At 44.9% G+C, this 20711-nt stretch overlaps 1 protein-coding gene across 3 annotated transcripts in view; it reads right to left on the bottom strand.

Moving 5' to 3' along the window:
• Window positions 1–9541: 9541 nt before the first annotated feature.
• EBAG9 (estrogen receptor binding site associated antigen 9) overlaps window positions 9542–20711 on the bottom strand; it is a 191304-nt gene continuing 180134 nt past the window's right edge. For all 3 annotated transcript variants that reach the window (XM_086966127.1, XM_086966128.1, XM_086966126.1), the window contains one exon: window positions 9542–10068. In XM_086966127.1, the coding sequence (XP_086822253.1) occupies window positions 9948–10068 (121 nt within the window). In that variant the 3' untranslated portion in view covers window positions 9542–9947. The remainder of the gene's footprint in view (window positions 10069–20711) is intronic.

Raw genomic sequence — 20711 nt, 5'->3', positions numbered from 1 at the left:
AAAGAAGTATATGACTCAGATAGTAAATAAAAGTCTGGTCTAACCTTCAGAGAAAACTCTCTAAACACAGTGCTTTACCCTCATGTGGTTTGGACATTTAGTTCCCTCCTGACTCCCTACCTGAAGACAAGCACAAACAAACTGACAACTAATCCTACAAGGAAAAGGAAGTACCCATTACTAATATACTACCTATTTATCTCCAACCTTGGGTTTTTGAGGAGCATGTTAGTTACCTCAAAGTGCTCTAATACCTCGTCTGGGTTAGTTAGCGATACATACATACAATTTACGATTACAATGGCAATATATGTATACACTTATCTATCGAAAGAAGTAGGAGGCAAGCCTGAGAGTCTTTGACATCACTGTTACACATTAATTCAAATATCCTAGCGATATTTGCAATGACTTACTAGAGGTGTTCAGATTATGGTACTGTTAATGGAGTGATTAAAACTTTAGAGAATTTGTCAACATTTTGGAGATATAAAGTCAAAGTTGTTGAAATGAAAAGTTTTGGGAGACAAAAATCCAGGGTTGACAATATCTTAGCGGTTTTATTTTTTACTTTCAGCAATGCCGCAAAGCAATGCTTCTGCTGTACATGATTAAAAAACACATTGACAAAGCCAATCTTGTATTGCACCAGGGCAGCCCTTCCTGTACTCATATGGCCAATGAGTCATTATAAACATAGAGGATGGTACCACAGGGGTACCCATGCTGGACCCATGGTGCAGCATCCACTGCTCTCTAGTTAAGTCCGCTCTGAACAAATAGCATACTATGGACGGCACCTAGTTTCACAAAATCTTGGCACTTACCACCGCTGTCAGGAAAAAGTCTTGATGTATTACTCCACTCATTAATCTTAGTTTAATCGCCCTCGGAAGGACAAACCAATGAGTAGGCCTCGACCTACCTACATGCTAGGCACTGTGAGATCTCTCCAGTGGCCGCATTCACTTATTGTGGGATGTCGGTGGGAATTAGAGCTCCTTCCCTCCTATAAATCCTTTAAAAATAGCTTTCCAGTCTAATGTAGGTGTTACAGACATGATCTATAACACGACACGTAACACCTCATGGATGAATGACTGACAGTTCTTCTCATTTCTAATTCTTTTAATTTTTTAAAGAAATAACCCGTACTTCTATTCCAGTCTTAAAAATCAAACGTAGTCTTTTTGCTGCACAAGGTGTGAGTAACTAATGACGAAGAGTGCTATATATTTAAAAATGGCAATAAAAAGCCTATATAACTCACCTGAGCTGCTCGCAGTTCCAATCTTCCTCCACATCCCTTTCGGTTACACTCCAGAAACTTCGAAAAATACTTCCCAGCAGCAGCAAAAAGCCTAGTGGAGTAATGCACCTGCTGCATTTACTCTAGGTTTAACAAGAACGCCAGATATTAAAACCCCACTTGTGTGGGCCATGATCCCCTATGAAAAACAATGAGTAGCTGTGGGTCTAAACAGGCTATCCGTGAAGCAATGTCTGATATACAACTCAATTCTAAATGTGATTGTAAAACAAGAGAAAATGTTATTCAAGCACAAGATACTTCCATGCTATGAAAGTACCCATTAGTTATCGTCCGCTACCGCCCTTATCATCTGGGCCTCCTCACACCAAGGAGAGTATTCTTGCAGCCACTAAGGAAATTTGAAGTGGGTGCCCCAGTGTGTTGAGGATTTTAAGGAAGGTGACCATGTACTGATAACTACAAAGCAGTGCGTGAAAATAAATAATGGTGAGTATGTGAATAAAGTGTAAACTCTAAAATTGGAGAACCTGGAGGAAAATTATTTATTAGGTACCTCACAGTGCGGAAACATAGTAGCTTGAACAAATAGCTACTATTTAGATCATAAGGTCAACATGTTTCTGCAGTCTCTGGACCCATAAAGATGTCCGCTGCTTTCATCAGGACTGTATCTCGCTACTGCTTAAAACCAGAATGAAGTAAAAACGTTTTTTACTTAACGTGATATAGATGTCACCTGGACATCGTTAGGCAAGTATACGTCCTCCTAGGTACTACTGGTAGGTAGGAGGAAGGTACTACGCCTCACCTGGCTGCGGCTTCGGTAGGTAGAACACCGCTCTAACCGTCGGTACTCCGGGCGTCCCTCTGGGCCATCTTGATCCCCATGACCATTTTTGAGCAGTAAAGGAAAGACATAAATAAGGCACAGCGGGCCCCTCATACTTGTGGGGGCCGGTGCCATTGCACCTGCTCCATCAATGAGGGCTACCCAGACCTACTAACTGCAGAACTGAGACTGGCAGGGTTGCCCTGAGGGTGGGCTTCAGAAACTCTCACTCTGTGTATCCGTAGACTGGGGCTTGAAGTCGTCTCCAGGAATGGGGGAGGCGGAGAAAGAGGACAGGCCGGGGTCTGCGGACGGAGGGATAGCGAGAGCGGTCCATATACAGTGGACAACAGATCTAGTCTGTGTGAGGGGTGAGGGAGGCTCCAGAAGAGAGCGCTTGGCGAGGGATGGTACAAGCTAGGGTCCAGGAAAGAAAGACAGGGCAGTGTCTGAGAAGGGACGGAGGGCGGAGAGAGACCTTGTAAAAATGAGTATGGTTCCTGTGTGAATGTCCACTTTATTGCATAAATAGTATGTGTTTCAAATGCGTGTACAACAATTGTGAAGGAGTTAGATACGGTTTTCTGGTAACAATGCTCTCTGGCTCGTGTAGGAGCCACTACCTATCAGGATCACAGACAGCGACACGATGTCCAGCTTCTTATGTCACAATGTTGAGGAAGCGACATCAGCCCATGTGCAGTGTGCAACGCAGACATATCACTGACTTTATGCATGCCTCCTTGCCTTCATCACGTGTCTGGCCTGGCTGTGGCTTTACCCCCATGGCAGAGTGTCTCAACCATGTAGCAGATGGCTCGTGAGAGGCCTTGCTGTCTACCCCTCTAGGAGCACATCGGTTCCTGGTGGCCTGCAAGGATGGGTGGAGCAGAGACAGGTCAGCTAGCATGCTTGTATCACTGGACGCAAGTAAAGCCTTCATTGCTTTACCAACAGCGTGGGAGTCAACTGTAGAAGTCCCAGTAGCAAAAGTTACTAATCCTGGTGGTGGGGTTGGTCTGCTCAAACACCTGGACCCACAGCAGGCCTGTGTAGAGTGACAGACAGGATCAAACACAGCCATTGCTTTCTTCCAACTATTTTATGCTCACAAATTGCATAAGGCTGACACAGAAGCAGTAGGGCAGAGAAAAGCAGTATTGGGCTGGTGGGGATAGTTCAGCCTGGAACACACAGCACAAGAATGTAAGCAACTGGGGCAATGATACAGCACTTAAATGCGTGGGCTGCATAACAACACATACGAGAGCAGCAATCGGGGAGTGTGCAAGCAAGACCACTGATGTCAGGAGGAGGGAGGGGGACGGGGAAGTAACCTATGCGGGCGGGGGCAGGAGGGAGTAAGCAACATCAAGAGGGAAAGGTGGGAAGCAATGGCATGGAAACAACCTACAAACACATGTACTCTTATGGGGTGCTAGAAGCAAAGTAAAAACAAACAAGCATTGGCATAGCCAATAGGTCTCGCCTTTGGGACCTTAGAAGTGTTTAGTTATCCAGCACAATATCCTTAGTGCAACATCATCAACTATTGCATGGTTAAACACTTATAAGGTCCCAAAGGCGAGACCTATTGGCTATGCCAATGCTTGTGGTGACACCTCTGTCCAGATAGTGGTAACGTGTAAAAATGACAAAGTAATAACTCAGGTATTAATCTCACAAGATGTGCATTATGATGCACAATTTAGGAAACCCTACCGCAAAATTTGGTCCTCCCCATAATTTCAGTGTCCTGCTTTGGAGTAATAAACCCGATGCTCACATGAGACATGAGCTGGAACCCCGGATGGGACAAAAGCTGACCTAGAGATCTGCCCTAGCCCTCGGCCAAGGGTGTCCTCTGTATACTGCATGTGCTGTCAGTGCACAAGGGTCAAGCTGTTTGTAATCAGAAAAGAGCCCAGGAAAAACCATACCTACAAGGCAGCGGGGAGTCCAGCACTCCTTCATTTAACTACGATGTAAAAAGCCATTCACAGAGATTGATCTATGCTCATCCTTGAAACTAGAACATGTGAAGCTAGGGTCACCAGTTATTCTGCGGCCTAACAAGGGTGCCTTCGGCCCTATTGCAAGCAGGGATAAAAAGAGCCATCCTTTGGTGCGGAAGTTAAAAATACAAAATAAATAAAAATCAGCCGTATAAGGGATGCAGTCGGCTCCTGGTGCCACTGCACCTGCTGCACTTCGGATAGCTGCGCCCAGGTGCTGGTTCTGCACTATTTCGAAACGAGATGTGGGATTCCGAGCAATTTGACGAAAGTAGTAGATGGGGCGGTTTTTGAAAGGAAAGTTTGCAAATCTCGTATTGTTTATGGGGTGAGCTGGGGCCATCTCAGAATGCTACAGAACACCAAGCAGATTCATTCAGAAGTGCCTGGAGACACTAGCATCCTCCTTTGAGGCACGTTTGTAGAGCTAGGAGATATCTTTCTCAGCTTTGGAAGCTGATGAGAGATAAGTGAACTAATGATTGCACTGTAGAGTAAAAACGTGATCACAACGTGTAAAGCGCTCCAATACCTTCGGGTCTAGCTAGCGCTATACAGATCTCAAAATAATAATGACGGGCTCCAAATTCAGTCTTTCATCCTTCAGAGGTCGAAAAATAAGTAACATTAAGTTGGGTAGAAACCAACATATCAGTGCCTAGATACCAAAAAGATGGTAGACAGAGCTATGTACAGCTAATTGTGTTATTTGTGAAAGCCACAGCCATACATAAATTCGCTCAACAATACTTCTTCAGGGCTAATTAAACATAATTCTACATTAAAAGTGATACCTGTGGCGTACACATTGTTTGCACTGGTTAGGTTTCAAAAGCTTAAACCGGCGCAAAATATTTCACGAGTTTCAAGACACACTTTGTGAACTCACTCCCGCAGCTGGTGGAACGAGGTGCAAGCTGCACAGAGCGGTGAAAACCAGGGGTGAAATGGGCAGCATTGAACAAACATCGGCTTCTGAAGTGTTGTGGCAGATTTAACACTTGGTCTGTGATGTAGCCGAGGTGCGAATGGGGTCACAGGCTACAGTAAGGTCCCTTGAGTGAACTGCAGCAACATGCCGCAGATGAAGAGTTCAATTGACTAAAGAGAAGTTGGAAGGTGAGAAGACAAACAATGAAGGGGCAGAAAGGATCAGATTGCAGACTATGGTCAGAGATCAAAGGATAGCAACACAAGAGGAGCCTTAGAGTGACGAGGTGCTAAAGAGAGGGGGAGCAGGAGGTGAGCCCGCGAGTGGTGCGCGAGACGGAGAGGGGGGAGTGAGTGAGTGGCCGGGACGTGTGGGCGAGGAGAGAGGGAGTTGAGGTAGGGAGCAGGAGGTGAGCCCGTGAGTGGTGTACACGCTTGGGAGAGCAGTCTGCTCATTTTCAAGCACTACACTCATGCCTGTGGCGCGCCCCTGCTCGCTCCCGCAAGGTGGATGCCGCCACAAACACGAGTGTGTGCTTGAAAATGAGCAGAGCGACAGCTAAAGGCCCTCCTATGCAGGGCATGCGCGCTGCTTAGGCAAGACTTAAAAGAGTACCTCCAGAAGCATAGTGCCGGTGGATAGACCCGGGCAATGGTTATGAAGGAGGCTGTACTTGGACCATTCTCCATGGCATGGACAAACACATGAACAGAAAATGAAACTGGGAGGCCCTTACCAATGAGAAGCAAGGAAGTGAGTGACAATGACACCAATCAATGGAAAATAACAAGCTGGTTCTAAGCCCTTTTAAATTCTTATTTAATAACAATAGACTTTAAAGCCACAGCACGTGCTCAGGTCGAGACTTAAAAATGATATGTAAACAGAGGAGCAGGCTAAATATAGGTCATGGAAAGTGAAATATTTGGAGATAATAATCTTAAAAAATGCATGATGTCTTACCCTCTCATTCTATGATAAGGTGGACAGAAGTTTAACAATTAGTTGGTAATGAAAAGTTATTTTGATCATTAGTGGGCAGAGTGAACTATGCCCTTATTACTCGCAATATCTTTTTCAGCAACTCCCATTATATGCTGCTCAAAGCTTCTTGTACAAGATGGATTTATTTGAAACAATATATCTCCATGAACAGCTCGGAAAACATTAGTCCTGTTTAATCTACTTTACGGACTAGTGCTCCCCGATTTTCGAAAATATTATTGGGCAGCTAGATTGCAAGGCATGCAAAAGTTAGTACGAGAGGGGTGAGAATTTCAAATGTAAATATTTACATGAGATATATGAATGCAGCCAAAACCATCAAGAATTCTAATGAAATATAAACATCCAAAATACTTCAAGAAATTTTGTTTAAATATCATTCCAGGCAATGATCACAGATGCTGGATAATACAGAAACATTATAAAATATTAATTACACTGCACTAAAGGACAATGAACATTTTCCAGCTTTAAAATTTTCAACAATGCAAAACTGTAAGCCTATATTCTATGTATAGAGGATGTACTAGGCTTACAAAGAGAACAACATTTTGGTGTATTAAAAAACTGAAAGAAACTCAAAAGGGACCCAGCTAAAATGCTTATAAATTAGACGGATATTGTAAGAAATTGAATTATTATTTGGGATGGACGACTGAGTCAAGGAATAATCACAACTCTGTCAAGGCGAACCCTCAAAGTCACTAAATTAACTCAAACAACCCCCTGAGAGCTGTCAGGAAGAAGACTGGCTTAACATAGGGAAATATATGCAGTAACAAAACAGTAATAAAGTCAAAACACCAATTAATAAAAAAGCAAACTGAATTAGAAAAGTAATAGTAGAATTTAATAAACAAAATAAAACCAAAACATCATAATTCCATTAAGCGGAACTAGAGATATGAATTTTTTAAGTTTTGATGAGATATAGCCCAAAAAGCACGAATACAGTTCAGGGAAGTGGTAGACCAGGACCACAACACAATTTAAGGAAGATTGAGATGGAGCCCTCGTGGGATACAAAAAGTTGATTGGTCCCGGAGAAAGTGGAAGTCAAAAAGTTTGAAAACCTTTCTAAGTCCCTTCGCAGAAAGAGGTTTTGTCACTTTTCTGAAGAAAAACATTGACATTTGTTCTAAGTTCCAAACAACTAACACCAAGGTCTAACACTTCTACGGCCTCCAGGACCTCAGGAGAATGCTCTTAGAGACTCGGTTCAACTCCAGTTGCCACTGGTCAGCTGGGCACTTTAAGAAAAAGGTTTCTGGAAGCTTGTTGTGTCCTCGTGGCCAAACAGGGGGTCAGCCAACTAACTCTTAGAGTCTACTTCTTTATCCTGGGCACAAGTGGGAGCAAGTTCATTCATTCAGGGTTCCTCTCAGGTCACAGGCAGCAGGTCCAGTTCTCTTCTGTTCTTCCGCAGGTAAAGAAAGTGTTTTCAGGATGATACCTTGCAGTGGCACATTTATAGCTGACACCAGGTACTGGGTGTGGGTGACTCTACGTGAACCAAGATACAGCATCATCATTTTAATTTGTACTATAGTTTTATACATAGGACAGATAGGCCTGCCACAGTGAACAAATACAATTGAGGAGATCAATAAGGTTGAAGTGATAACCAATCTTTTCTCCCTTTGAAGTACCGAGTATTTGGATATTTGTTAGCACCCTACGAAATATTTCCTGGTTACCAAAGCATGAGTACTGCCACAGTGAACATTGCTTTTTGGTCTGTGTCACTATAGAGACATAGTAATATTAATTTTCTACATGTCCCACTTATAAATAATATGCACACTGCCTTTTTGGCTACAAGGTCTAAATAGGGGTGACTTACTAATATTTAAAAGGGAGATTTTTACCTGTGAAAAGATGTATATTGTAAAAGGTTGCACTGCAGGGTTTACAATGCAGCAGTCAGACTTCACACACCGTCACAGCAGCTCCTGTCAATGCAATGTAAGTTTGAAAGACAACTGTGTCAACCAGACGGTGCCATACGGCAAACTTACAATGAGTTTTTTATTTTCAAAAAGAAAATCCCAAAGCGTAATTTACTTTTTGAAAATAAAGAAAAACAATACCCTTTCCCCTTTGCCATGGCAGCTTCTTCCAATGACAAGGGGGGCACTGGCACTAAGCACTTTTCAATACTTGTACTGCCAGGTTTTCCTGGCAGTGACTGGCATTGAAAATCAGCTTTATGGCCACCCATCAAAATTAGGTGGGTGGAAATATAGCGAACATCCAACAGTCTTACTCCATCGGAGGGGTTTGATGACGGAGAATATATTGGTCTACCAAATACACTGAATAAAACACACGTCTGGTACTTTTTTGACAAGTTGAAGTTGTGCTTTTCCATATGACACAATACATCAAAAGTGAAGCCTCAAACAAACTCATCAGTGAAAGCTAAAAAAACATACTTAACAGTTAGTAGGAAAATGATCACAATAGTGGGGATCTGAAAAAAGTTTTCAGACATTTTCCCAATATTTAATATAATTAAAATCAAATCTATTGCAAAAAAACTACCACCATTTACAAGTAGAACTAGAACTAAGTGCTTATAAGAAATTCTCTACAATTTGCTTCAGCTCACATTGCCCGATTTCCAAAGCATTTGCATATCCAAGTTTTACCTTAGGCGAGCAGAAAATGTATTAGAAATCATGACTTCTCAATCTGCACAATTTCGTCTTCAAAAGTGGAAATTACGCTAGCATAGTGAGTTTCAAAAATCAGATTTAGAGGCAGGTTTTTTAGTGTCTTGCATGGGTCTACCAGTTATCGTCTGTGATCAGGCTCACACTTATATGCTTGTGGATAGTCCTATACCTCTAGATGTAGTTTCTCTCTCTAGAAACCAACACATATATACTCCTGTCCGGTAAATGGTAGGAGCCTGTGGAAACCCCTAGAAAGTGTTAACTGAGCAAATGCAAGTATCCTATTTCCGAATGTGGAATCTTCTGCATGCTTAAATGATCCACAAAGAAATTTAAGAATGTCATTGATTTCCTCAAGTGCCTGAGGGATTACTGTGAAATCCCGAGACAGTTGCAAATGTACTCCAATAAAATGTAGGCATTAAATGCTGAACCCTTTGTTGAACGGGGGGGGGGGGGGCGTGGGAGTGTGACTGTCTTTAAACAAACATTGAGAAATTGTGGAAACACTGAAAAAAAATGCACTTTGTAGAAGACACTTTCATTGCCAACGCAGTACATAACTTATGAGATAAACTGGACATCAATATTTCTTCGCAGGAAACTACTTGTTTCAAAAATTAAATCATACTGAAAAGGCCAGTTGTAGTGGACTTTGTGTGTGTGGTGTGGCGGTTGGAAGTTTGGGGGAATTGAACAAAGAACAAAACAACTATTGAAGCCTTTTGTGATAAACCACCTACTACATTTTAAAGCCATCCAATCACATTTCATTTTTGGTTTAATTTTTCAGGCAAGATAGAAGCAAAGTTACTTTTTTGTCTTTATTTAAGTATTCCACATATTTCTGGAAAGCATAATAGACAGAACAGTAGATTTCCACCAAGTAAATATTTACACCCATATTGTATTTGAGTTCCAAATACTACTCTGCAGAGCTATTTAGCCATAACAAAAGTCTCTGTAGTCGTCAGATTTGTAACATGGCGGGCAGGGGATAAAACTGGAATGCTGTCCTACAATGGGATTTCAGAATGTCTCATAATTCCAGCTACCAATTGTCCAAGATACTTACAGAGAGAACTCTGGATGTGTATGCAACCCGAGTCTCAATGCTCTAAAAACACTTTTCAATCAATAAAAAATTATGTTCTTTCTTTTTGAAGTAAAATTATGTCCTCCTCTGGTTGACAAAGTTGTAGCAGTGCAATGATGGTTATGATAGTTTCACACCAATTTTGCTCTGATCTTTTTTAATTAACCTTTGGGCTTCTTTTTCCATTTTCTTTCTTTGTTGCTCCGCTGTTCGCTTTTCTCGCTCAGCTATTTTCTGCTGGCTAAAATTAAGAACAGAGAAAATATGGATCCAGTTTGTACTCAAATAGATTAAAAGAAGCAACTTCAACAGTTCAAAAATACAATAGGAAATATTGGAAGTGACAATCACAAGGAACACTGCTCAAACTACAAGGATGACCTAAAGGAAGCTCTGCCTCACTTTTAAAGTAAAAGTATACTGATCATGTTGGATACAGCAGGACCTTCGTTTTTGCAATCATATAATTTCTAAAGGCTATTTTAAGAAGTATTGTATAGTCTCTTACTTTGTATACACCTCCTTCCTTTGAAAGATATGTCTCCATGGAAACAGTCCTGCTTCATTTATAACGTGGTTATATCAGGATGATGATAAATATTTGTTTACAGAAGAAATATACCTTCGGATTGTGAATTATATAAATTAGGTGGGCAATGAGCCTTCGATAAAGCAGATACTACTGAACAAACTAGAATTGTAACATGCCCTAATTTACAAAAAATTTTAATATTTAGTTAATGGTATTGCCCAAAAAATGCAGATCATAAACTCAATAGGGAGAGCAGCACATTCAGGATTTGAAATGGCAAGTGCCATGGGTTCTGTACTCGTAGCACATAATATACGTAGACACCACTCACAGCAAATGAGACTCCAACACACATTTAGAAATGAAAACTACCCAACACATATATTTGTTTGAAATTACAAAGAGGCTTATCTTCTGAGAAGACTGCAGCTTGTGCAGAATGCTATGGCGCAACTTCTTTCAAAGCTGCCCAGAAGGACTCGCATCCAACCTCCCCTTAAAGAACTTCATTGGCTCCCTATTAAAGAGCAGTGAGGTTTAAAGGACTCATGACACAAAGCCTTTTACCACTCCGGTCCCCAATAACCATCTAAAAGGACCATTCCCTATTTTCCTCCCAGATCACTCCGCTCCTACTCTTTTCTGGTGGTGATCCCCAAGTTTAGAAGGAATAGATGGGGTGGCAGCTACTGGTCTTACCTAGTCGCTTAAGACTGGAATGCCATTCCACAGCAGGTGCGGGATGCGGAGGATATTTCTGTTTTTAAGGGTATGCTCAAAACCTGGCTTTTCAGTTCTGCATTGTAAACTCCATGACAACAAGTATCAGTACCTAATACAGCGCCGAGGCACACAATGAATAGCTGTTGCGCTCAACAAATCTTCCAGATAGATAAAAGGCATGACTATTCTAGCACAGTGCAGCAAAATTATGAATTTATGGAAGGATGTATCCTCGGAAATAAAATTGGTTATAGAAAATAAAATCATTGAAAACAGAGAATTTACCCAAAACAGATGACAAGAAAACGGACACTCAAAATCACATGATGCATTATTCTTCAGAAATGGAAAAAATGCATCTTAAACTAAATGAATGGATTAATAAATGTCCAAATATGTAACACTGTAACAGTCATGTTAATGACCACAAATGGGCTGTATTTCCACAATAAAGTGAGTAAAAAATGATCGGGAGGTTAGTTGAGGGGGGTGCTGGAGTTGGGGTGGGGAGGACTGCACCGAGTAATTAACATAGTTCCACAATGAGTGATATTTTTACCTAACTCTGATGTCATGTAAACGATTTGGACTTGAATATGGACATAGATCTATAGAGCTTGATATCTCCAAAACATTAAAGTAAAGGGATGTTCGAGTTAGGTTAAACTATCCCTAATTTTACCCAGTTTTAAACTTAAAATAGCACTGATATTCAGCAGTTATACTTAACAAAACTATCTAACTATAACTTGCACCTCTGCCATACATTGCCTATGACCCCACATATTCCATCATCCATATGTTCAACAACATCAATGACGACATCTCAAATGAATGCGCAACGAGGCCGCAAGTTACAGTTAGCTCTGTTAACTATAACTTCCCACTTTTACAGGTTTAAATTTTTTTTTTTAAAGAATGCAAAATGAGGTCTTCTACCTAGTCACATTTTGAGGATTCCTTAAGTGTGATTTTGTAAAAGCTTGTTTTTTCTCTGGTTTTGTGCTCTCTCTCTACTATCGCCATACCACCATATCCAATGACAAGACTCCGCAGCAATGCGGAGATGCTCATACGTCCAGAATCTGGATCGCTCTACAGTGCTGCAAGACCCTCGTAAAAGTATAAATGTTAGGTTTAATATATGTTGTAATCAATGAGAAGATGGATACTTCATGTAAGATAGATCAAGTTACTTTATTTAGTTAATTAATTAAGATAGAAAGGAAACCCCATCAGGAGCAGCTGTCCTGCTGCTCAGCCCAAACCCAACTGACACAACCGCAAGTCGTGGGCACCCCACCGGCTCCTCCCGGCCATGGAGTGGCAGCACCACTCCCCCCCTTTAGTGAACTGGCAGACCCCTTCACAGCCGCGGCGCGATGGCGTCTGTGGATCGGAAGACTTGACCACTACTTCACAGGGGTCAGAGAAACTGACGGGAAGGTAAAACGCTCGCTCCTGATGTGCTACGGAGGTGACGAACTCTATGAACTGTTAGAGGCGCTGCCCGACTGGGGTGATGAGAACGACTATGACGCCGCTGTCCGTGCTCTGAATCGGCACTTTGACCCAAGAGTCAACCCCGACTACGAGTGGTTCAAGCTACGGCAGGCGCGTCAGGGCGAGTCCGAGTCCATCGATGCATTCTATGCTAGGCTGAGAAAACTGGCGTTGGCCTGCGAACTACCAGACCAACGACTGGAAATTAGAGCGCAGCTCATTCAAGGTTGCAGATCGGTACAACTCAGACGGCTCATCCTCAGGCAACCAAGGATATCCCTTGACGAGATACTAGTCCTGGCGAGGTCGCACAAACTATCGAACGCCAGGGCCGACGAGATGCAGGCTGCCCTGAGCCGACCAGGATTGATGGTGAAGATCCCCAACATGAAGGAGGAACATGTGGATGTCATCAGACGTCGCCCGCCCCCTCAGAAAAGTGCCACCTCAACACAGCAACGCTCTGCGTGTGGTAACTGCGGCATGGACCACCCGCCAGGGGGCCGGTGCATCGCGAAAGGGAAGACGTGTTCGAACTGCGGAAAATCGAACCATTTTGCGAAAGTGTGTCGCAGCAGTGGCAGTCGGCGCCAAGGATCGGGCGTGAGAGGCGCCACTCAGGCTGTGCGGCAGCTGTCGTTAGATGATCCCGGCCCGTGTGGGGATTCAGTGCGAACTGCGTTCCACCCGGATGTGGAGGACGATGACGTCTTCTTCGTATCTTTTGTGGGGAGAGAAGGATCAAGAAGGCGGCCTCCACCGATGTGCGAAGTAACAATTGCCGGATCCCCTGTCCAAGCACTGATCGACACAGGAGCATCCGTGAACGTGATGGACAGCGCCCAAAACGAGAAGCTATCGCCAAGGCCGCCACTAATGCCATCCAAGGCAAAAATATATACATATGACAGCGACGACCCCCTCCCGCTGCGAGGGGTGATAGAAGTTGCGGCTGCCTGCAACGGCCAAGAAGTAACCACAAGGTTCCATGTAACAGGAGGACGCCGAGGCACCCTACTCAGCTGCCACACCGCGGAGGACCTCCAGCTGGTGTTCTTTGCACAACAGGTGCATGAGCTACACGCGGACGCAATGCTCAAAGACTTCCCAACACTGTTCCAGGGGCTGGGCCGCCTGAAAGGCAAGACGTTCTGACTTCACGTGGACAACACAATTCGGCCGACGGCGCTAAGGCACAGACGGGTGCCATTCCACCAGTGGCCGCAGGTGGAGGAGGAGCTGCAGAAGCTGGAGAAGTTGGGGGTCATAGAGAAGGTGCCCGGCCCGACACCTTGGGTATCGCCCTTGGTGGTTGCCCCGAAGCATAAACAACCCGGCGCCATATGCCTCTGCGTGGACATGCGTTTGCCCAACAAGGCAGTGAAGAGGGAAAGGCACCTAACACCCACCATGGACGACATCGTGGCAGACCGGAACGGGGCCCGGTGGTTCTCGAAGCTCGACCTGAACGCCGGGTACCACCAGCTCGAGCTCCACCCGGACAGCCGAAATATCACCACCTTCTCTACCCACGTCGGCCTTAGAAGATACAAGCGCCTGAGCTTCGGCGTGTCATCAGCGGCCGAAGTATTCCAGAACGCCCTTCGTGAGACATTGTCTGGACTGTCCGGTGTTATAAACCGGAGCAACGATATCTGGTCTTCTCGAAGACCTTAGAGGAGCATCACGGACATCTCCGCGCCACCCTTCAACGCCTGGCCGACCATGGCCTCACCCTGCATAAAGCCAAGTGCTCTTTCTACAAGGAATCCGTAGAATTCTTCGGATATATATTCTCCAAAGATGGGCTCCAGGTGGACCCCAAGAAGGCGGAAGCGATCAGGGCGGCACCCAAGCCGACGTCGGCCACCGAAATTCGAATCTTTTTGGGGATGGCCACTTACTGTGGCCGGTTCATTCCTGGGCTGGCGTCCCTCTCGGAACCCCTGCGAATGCTAACCAAGACAGGTCAACCGTTGACATGGACGGCAAAGGAGGATGAAGCATTTCTAGCCATAAAGGATGCCCTGATAGATGACAAAATCATGGCCTACTTCAGGCCGCACCGCCGCACGGAGGTCGTCGTGGACGCAAGCCCGGTCGGGCTCGGAGCAGTGCTGATGCAGGAGACCGAAGCAAATGAGTGGGTACCCACGGCATATGCCAGCCGAGCACTGACGCCCACGGAAATGAGATACGCGCAGATCGAGCGCGAGGCCCTGGCGATAAAGTGGGCGTGTCAGCATTTCCACTTATATTTATACGGCCACGAATTCAAAGTGGTCACCGACCACAAGCCGCTGGTACCTTTGTTCGCAGGGTTGGCCCGGCTCGCTCCCCCCCGTATCGAGCGGTGGGCAGTGCAACTGCAGACCTACAGGTTCAAAGTCATCTACCGCCCAGGAGCAGATAACCCGGCGGACTTCCTGTTGCGACACCCGGGCTCTGACGCCCAAGGCCAAGACCGAGAGGGACATAGACGAGGTTGAGGAGTTCGTCAAAATGCTAACACAGGAGGCGTGCCTAGTGGCCCTCACGCTAGAATCTATCGGGCAAGCCACGGACGAGGACGAATGCCTCCGCCGAGTGAAGGCCACGCTAACAAACCGCACCTGGAAGCACTTCCTGGACGGGGTCAGCGCCCTCACGTCAGCCGAGCAGCAGTCGAGACAACAACTTTGGAGAGCCCAGAGCGAGCTGAGCGTGGGTCCCCAAGGCGTCGTCCTAAGAGGTTCGGCCATCGTCATTCCGCACAGTCTACAGAGAGAAGTGGTGCGACTCGCTCACCAGGGACACCAGGGGATGTCCAAGACCAAGGCCCGGATGCGCAGCAAGGTGTGGTTCCCCGAGGAAGAGGAAATAAGGAACTGTCACTCCTGCACCATCACGGGGGAAGATCCCGCACCACATCATGTGATAACGGAGGAACCATGCACGGAGCCGTGGTCAAAAATCAGTGTAGACTTCAGTTCTTTCCCCGACGGACGACACACGCTAGTTGCGATCGACTCTTACTCGCGATTCCCAGTAGTGGAGGTGGTGCCATCCACCGCTTTCGCACATGTGAGGAAAGCATTGGACAGAGTGTTTGCCATGATGGGCCTACCAGAAGAAATAAAGTCAGATAATGGGCCACCCTTTCAGGGGAAGGAATTCCAGACATACCTGTCTGCCAGAGGGATTCGGCACAGGAAAATCACCCCGATTTGGCCTCAAGCCAACGGAGAGGTGGAAAGGTTCATGCGGACATTGAATAGGGCACTACGCATCGGAGTGGACAAAGGCAAAGATGCGGAAGAATGCCTCTCCCAGTTCTTGAGTGCCTACCGGCAAACGCCTCAGTCCACCACCAGATGCGCCCCGGCACATCTACTGTTCAAGAAGTCACCCAGGGACTGCGTGCCCGCTGCACCCTCTTGGTGCCCCCCAGAACTCGATCAAAACGCCGCCCAGGAGAGGAGAAGATACACCAACGATGAGGCCAGCAAGAAAAGGCGAGCTCGACCAAGGTCATTGGTGGTTGGCGATAAAGTTGTCCTCAAAAACAGACACCCAAACTGGAAATATGACACTGCCTATGAACAGAAGGTGTGGACAGTTGTCGGCATCTAAGGCACCATGGTATCTGCATCGAGAGGCTCAAGGGCAGTGACACAAAATGTGTCATGGTTCAAATGCGTCCCTCAAGGGCGTGCGAACGAGGATATCACCTCGGAGAGCCAGGAACTGGACGACGGTGCTCAGGAGGTCCACGAGAGACCAACAAGCCAGGGCCAAGGAGAAGCTCTGCCAGCTAGGCTGGAGGCGGAAGCGGATAACAACCCGCCAGCCATCCAACAAGAAGAGATCCCTGACCAAGTGAGACAGCCCGAAGTAGACGGGGGGACGGAGAACCAGCGAAGCCGGCGGTACCATCTCCGGCCTAATCCGCCTCCCAGCCAGAGGCTAAGAGACTACGCCTGCAGGCTGAGTGGTTGGAAAGACATGGAATAGAATTGGACTATTCAGCTGTGAGTTTGGAGGGATGTAATAACGTGGCCATCCGGCCCGTGCAGACACGCACGCACGCACGCACGCTCGCTCATCTCAGGGGCGGGGTAGCCCCTGAGTATTTAATAAACGTGCTCGTGACCGCTCGAGGTCTTCGGCCCTAGTAATTAGAGAGTACGTGTCTGTGGTCTTTTGTGCACACGAGTGAGTTAGGCCCTACTCTGCGGCCTAGGTTTGTCCTTGCCCCCAGACACCACAATGCCGATATCCACCAGATTGAAAACCCAGCTTTGGAAATTAGTCTAATTTATTATTTAAAACGCTGGTGAAGCTCTTAATTGCATTTATTATTAGAAATGACACGATCAGATTTGAGAACCAGACTCAGCAAGATTTGCCCCCAGTTTGAATTTTTAAATAAAAAGATTGTTTGTGTGCCCGTGAGATATTTTAGAGCTCGCCAATCCAACAGTCCTATTTGTCCAAGAGCTCTGTTCATGAGAGAGAAAGCTGCGTCATAAACGGGGTTAGCAGCTAAGTGGTTAAATATATATTTTAAAAAAATGTACGATAATACATATTTTGCACATTTACTGAAAACGTTTCCATTGGAAATGCTAGGAATTCCACAATTTCTATTCCAGTAGCATAACTCTGCAGCTGCTTTACTTTGGTTTGAATGCCTGCACACAGAAAGTTAGCTCTCAAGTTCTACATTACGAGGATACTACTTTATCGTGATAAGAGGACAGGGATCGGAGCCGCAGCTTTTATATCCAATTTGAAACCAGTCTGGTTTCAATGACAACATATCTGCCCATTTCCTTACAAGGATTGGTTCATAAGGTTTTGCCACCTACCTATTTTTCTTATTACAACACATAAAGGAACATTTTGCAAAGCGAACCCATACATATTAATTTTAGCAGATTTTTGAAAAAACAAGAAAAAGGGGTGCAACTCAGTTATGGTGCACTGTTATGAAATCTTATAATCCATTCCATGTCTATGATTTTTTAAATTTAAATTTTAAATTTAAATTTATAAAGCGCAACGATTGCCCGAAGGCGTCTTGGCGCTATGAACCAAACTAGTGAGCAGATAGCACGTAAAGCATGTTAAAGGTCAGTTTGAAAAAGCCATGTGTTTACTGCTTTCCTAAATGCTTTTAGATCCATGCAGTTTTTGATCGCAAATGGTAAAAGGTTCCAGGATTTGGCAGCTCTGAGCAGGAAACTCCTGCCTCCCCAGCGTACCTGTTTGAACCTCTGAATTTGCAGTAATTTTTGTTGAGTAGAACGGAGGTTCCTGGACGGGGAGTAGTATTTTAAGCGCGCCGTCAAGTATGATGGGCCTTTCCCCTGGAGTGCATTATAGGTAATACACAAGGCTTTGAATACTATTCTCTTTTTAACTGGTAGCCAGTGCAGTGCATTCAGCGGTTTGGAGACTGACTCATATTTAGGTATGTTCAAAATCAGCCTGGCTGCCGCATTCTGCAGTCGTTGTATTTTCTTCAGGAATTGTGTTTGGATCCCCAAATACAATTCATTGCCGTAATCCAATCTGGATATGGCAAGAGCGGTCACTACCGTTTTTATAGCCTCAAACGGGATAAAGGCACAGATCTTTTTGATCATTTTCAGAATCAGCCAGACACTAGAAGAAAGGTAGTCAACTTGCTTGTCGAATGATAATCTGCAATCAAACAAGGCCTTTGGGGCAGGTGTTGGACATTCGCCCAGTTCTGAGGGCCACCACATCGAAGACCAGATAATGGGTTTAGCTCCCAGCAGTAAAACCTCAGTCTTACTGCCATTAAGGTTAAGACAGTTAGCTTGCATCCAGGAGTTAACGTGGCGCATGCAGTTGTTAAAACGAACAGCAGTTTCCTCCACGTTGTTAGCGATTGAAACGACTATCTGATTGTAGTCTGCGTATGAGACTGCCGAAAACCCATGCTGTCTTATCAAAGTTGCTTGTGGTGTTACATAGACATTGAACAATGTAGGGCTCAAGGAGGAACCCTGCGGTACCCCACATTGCAACTTGAAAGATTGGGAGCTGAATTCGTTGAGTTCGACTCCAAAAGATCCATCAGTAAGGTAAGATGTAAGGAGAGTCGTAGCAGAGTCTTGGATGCCCATTTCAGACAATCTGGAAATTAAGATGTTGTGATTGACGGTATCAAAGGCCGCAGATAGATCTAATATTATCAAGGCGGCCTTCCCTCCTTTATCCAGTGTCTTCCTGAGCTCCTCACTTGAAGTAATCAAGGCAGTTTCAGTACCATGGCCTTCCCTAAAGCCGAATTGTGAGTGGTCCAGTAAATTGTGGGCAGATATATGGGCCGCCAACTGAATATTCAGTATTTTTTCTAGAATTTTGGAAAAAATGTAATTCTAGAAATAGGGCGGTAATTATTGGGTTCGGCAGGGTCCAGGTGAGAATTTTTCAACAGAGGCAGTACGGAAGCTAATTTCCATCCTGTGGGGAACTGCTCCCGACGTAAAATCTCCGAGAATAATTCACAAAGTTGTTCACCGAGAATATCAGGGAAAAGATGAAAGATTTTAGGCGGACATGGATCAGATGGTGCCCCTGATTTTGTAACCAAAATGATTTCAATAATCTGTTCTCGCGTTGGAGGGATAAAGGAAAAACCAGGAAAATTTGTGGGAAGAACATTATTATTGAATGGGAGATTGTTGGGGAGATTGTCAAAAGTCTTATATACCAGATCCACCTTGTCCACAAAAGCCTGGCCCAGGGTGCTGCAAAAATCAGGGTTATCTTCGAATTTAGTTTTGGATGGTAATTTTGCTAGATTCCTGACTATAACAAAAAGTTCTTTACTCGAATTTTTAGCAGCCATGATTTTTGCGGAAAAGTAACTAGTTTTTTCTTCCATAATAAGTTTTTTATAGGTAATTAGGGCCTGTGAGTAAAGCATTTTCCGATCCTTATTATAGTTTTGTCTCCATTGTTTTTCTAATCTCCTGCAGAGCTGTTTTTGTTTCCCAAGTCTCTCAGAGAACCATGGCTCCGAAGGTTTATTCCTTCTTGAGACAGTAAATGTAAATGTAAATGTATTTATATAGCGCAAATCACCAACCGAGGTCGGTATCTAAGCGCTTGCTTAGGGAACCCGTCCTGGTATTCCCCTGTGAGATAACCCCGGCAGGGTATCCACAAGGTGAAAGCCAGGCATCCCGCCGCGAGGGGCTGTTGTGGAGATTAAGCAAGCTATTGCCCAGAGTCGCCGAGTGTGAACCCGTGAGTCGAGTAGGCACCAGAGCGAGAATTATCGAGTCAGTGGAATTATTGAGCCCAAGACCCGCCGAGACGGGGAATTGAACCCTGGTCCAGGACCGATCTCAGCTTCTGGGTCTGCCGCCTCTAACCCCTGAGCCACACTTCTCCACGTGACAGTGGTCTTTAAAGGTACTGTGATGTTAGTTGCATCGGTGATCCAGGATGTTAGATTCTGAAACGCTGGATCAGTATTGACCTGTGGTTTAGGCTTATTTGTTAACAGCAAGGACTGTAGGCGCTCAGCATCTGTATTAGCCCAAGAGCGATAGGTGTGAGTTGCAGTAGGAGTGGACTCTGCCTTGGGCTGCGGTATGGCCTTAATGGTAAACATGATCGCTTTATGGTCAGACCATACCACCGGAAGGATCTCCCTAATTTTAATATTGGGGTTAGATGTAAAAATACCTTCCAATGTGTGTCCAGCAATATGAGTGCTATCCTTAACCAATTGCTACATCCCTAGACTTGACATAGTGTCCAAGAGTTCAACATTCCTGGCGTCTGAGATGTTTTCTAAATGATGGTTAAAATCCCCTAGTATAGTATAATGTGCGTAATTAATACTATTTTCTAGGAAAGAAGTGAGTTTATCCACCAGCGGTGTCTGAGCTCTTGGTGGGTAGAAAATCAAAAGGCCATTCCAGGAGTCATTCGGACTGAGTTGCGTTTGAAAAGATAGCAATTCACAGTCTTCTGTAGAGCCTAGTGAGGATGTCGTTAAAGTTATGTATAATTGCTAATCCCCCTCCTCTTGAGTTAGTCCTATCTGCTCTAAAAATTTGATAGTCAGTGGGGAGTGCATATAAAAGATCAGGGTCAGA

The sequence above is a fragment of the Lissotriton vulgaris genome, chromosome 4_1 (assembly GCF_964263255.1).
Source record: "Lissotriton vulgaris chromosome 4_1, aLisVul1.2, whole genome shotgun sequence".
NCBI classification, from domain to species: Eukaryota; Metazoa; Chordata; class Amphibia; order Caudata; family Salamandridae; genus Lissotriton; species Lissotriton vulgaris.
This window is presented reverse-complemented; position numbering and strand designations above follow the sequence as displayed.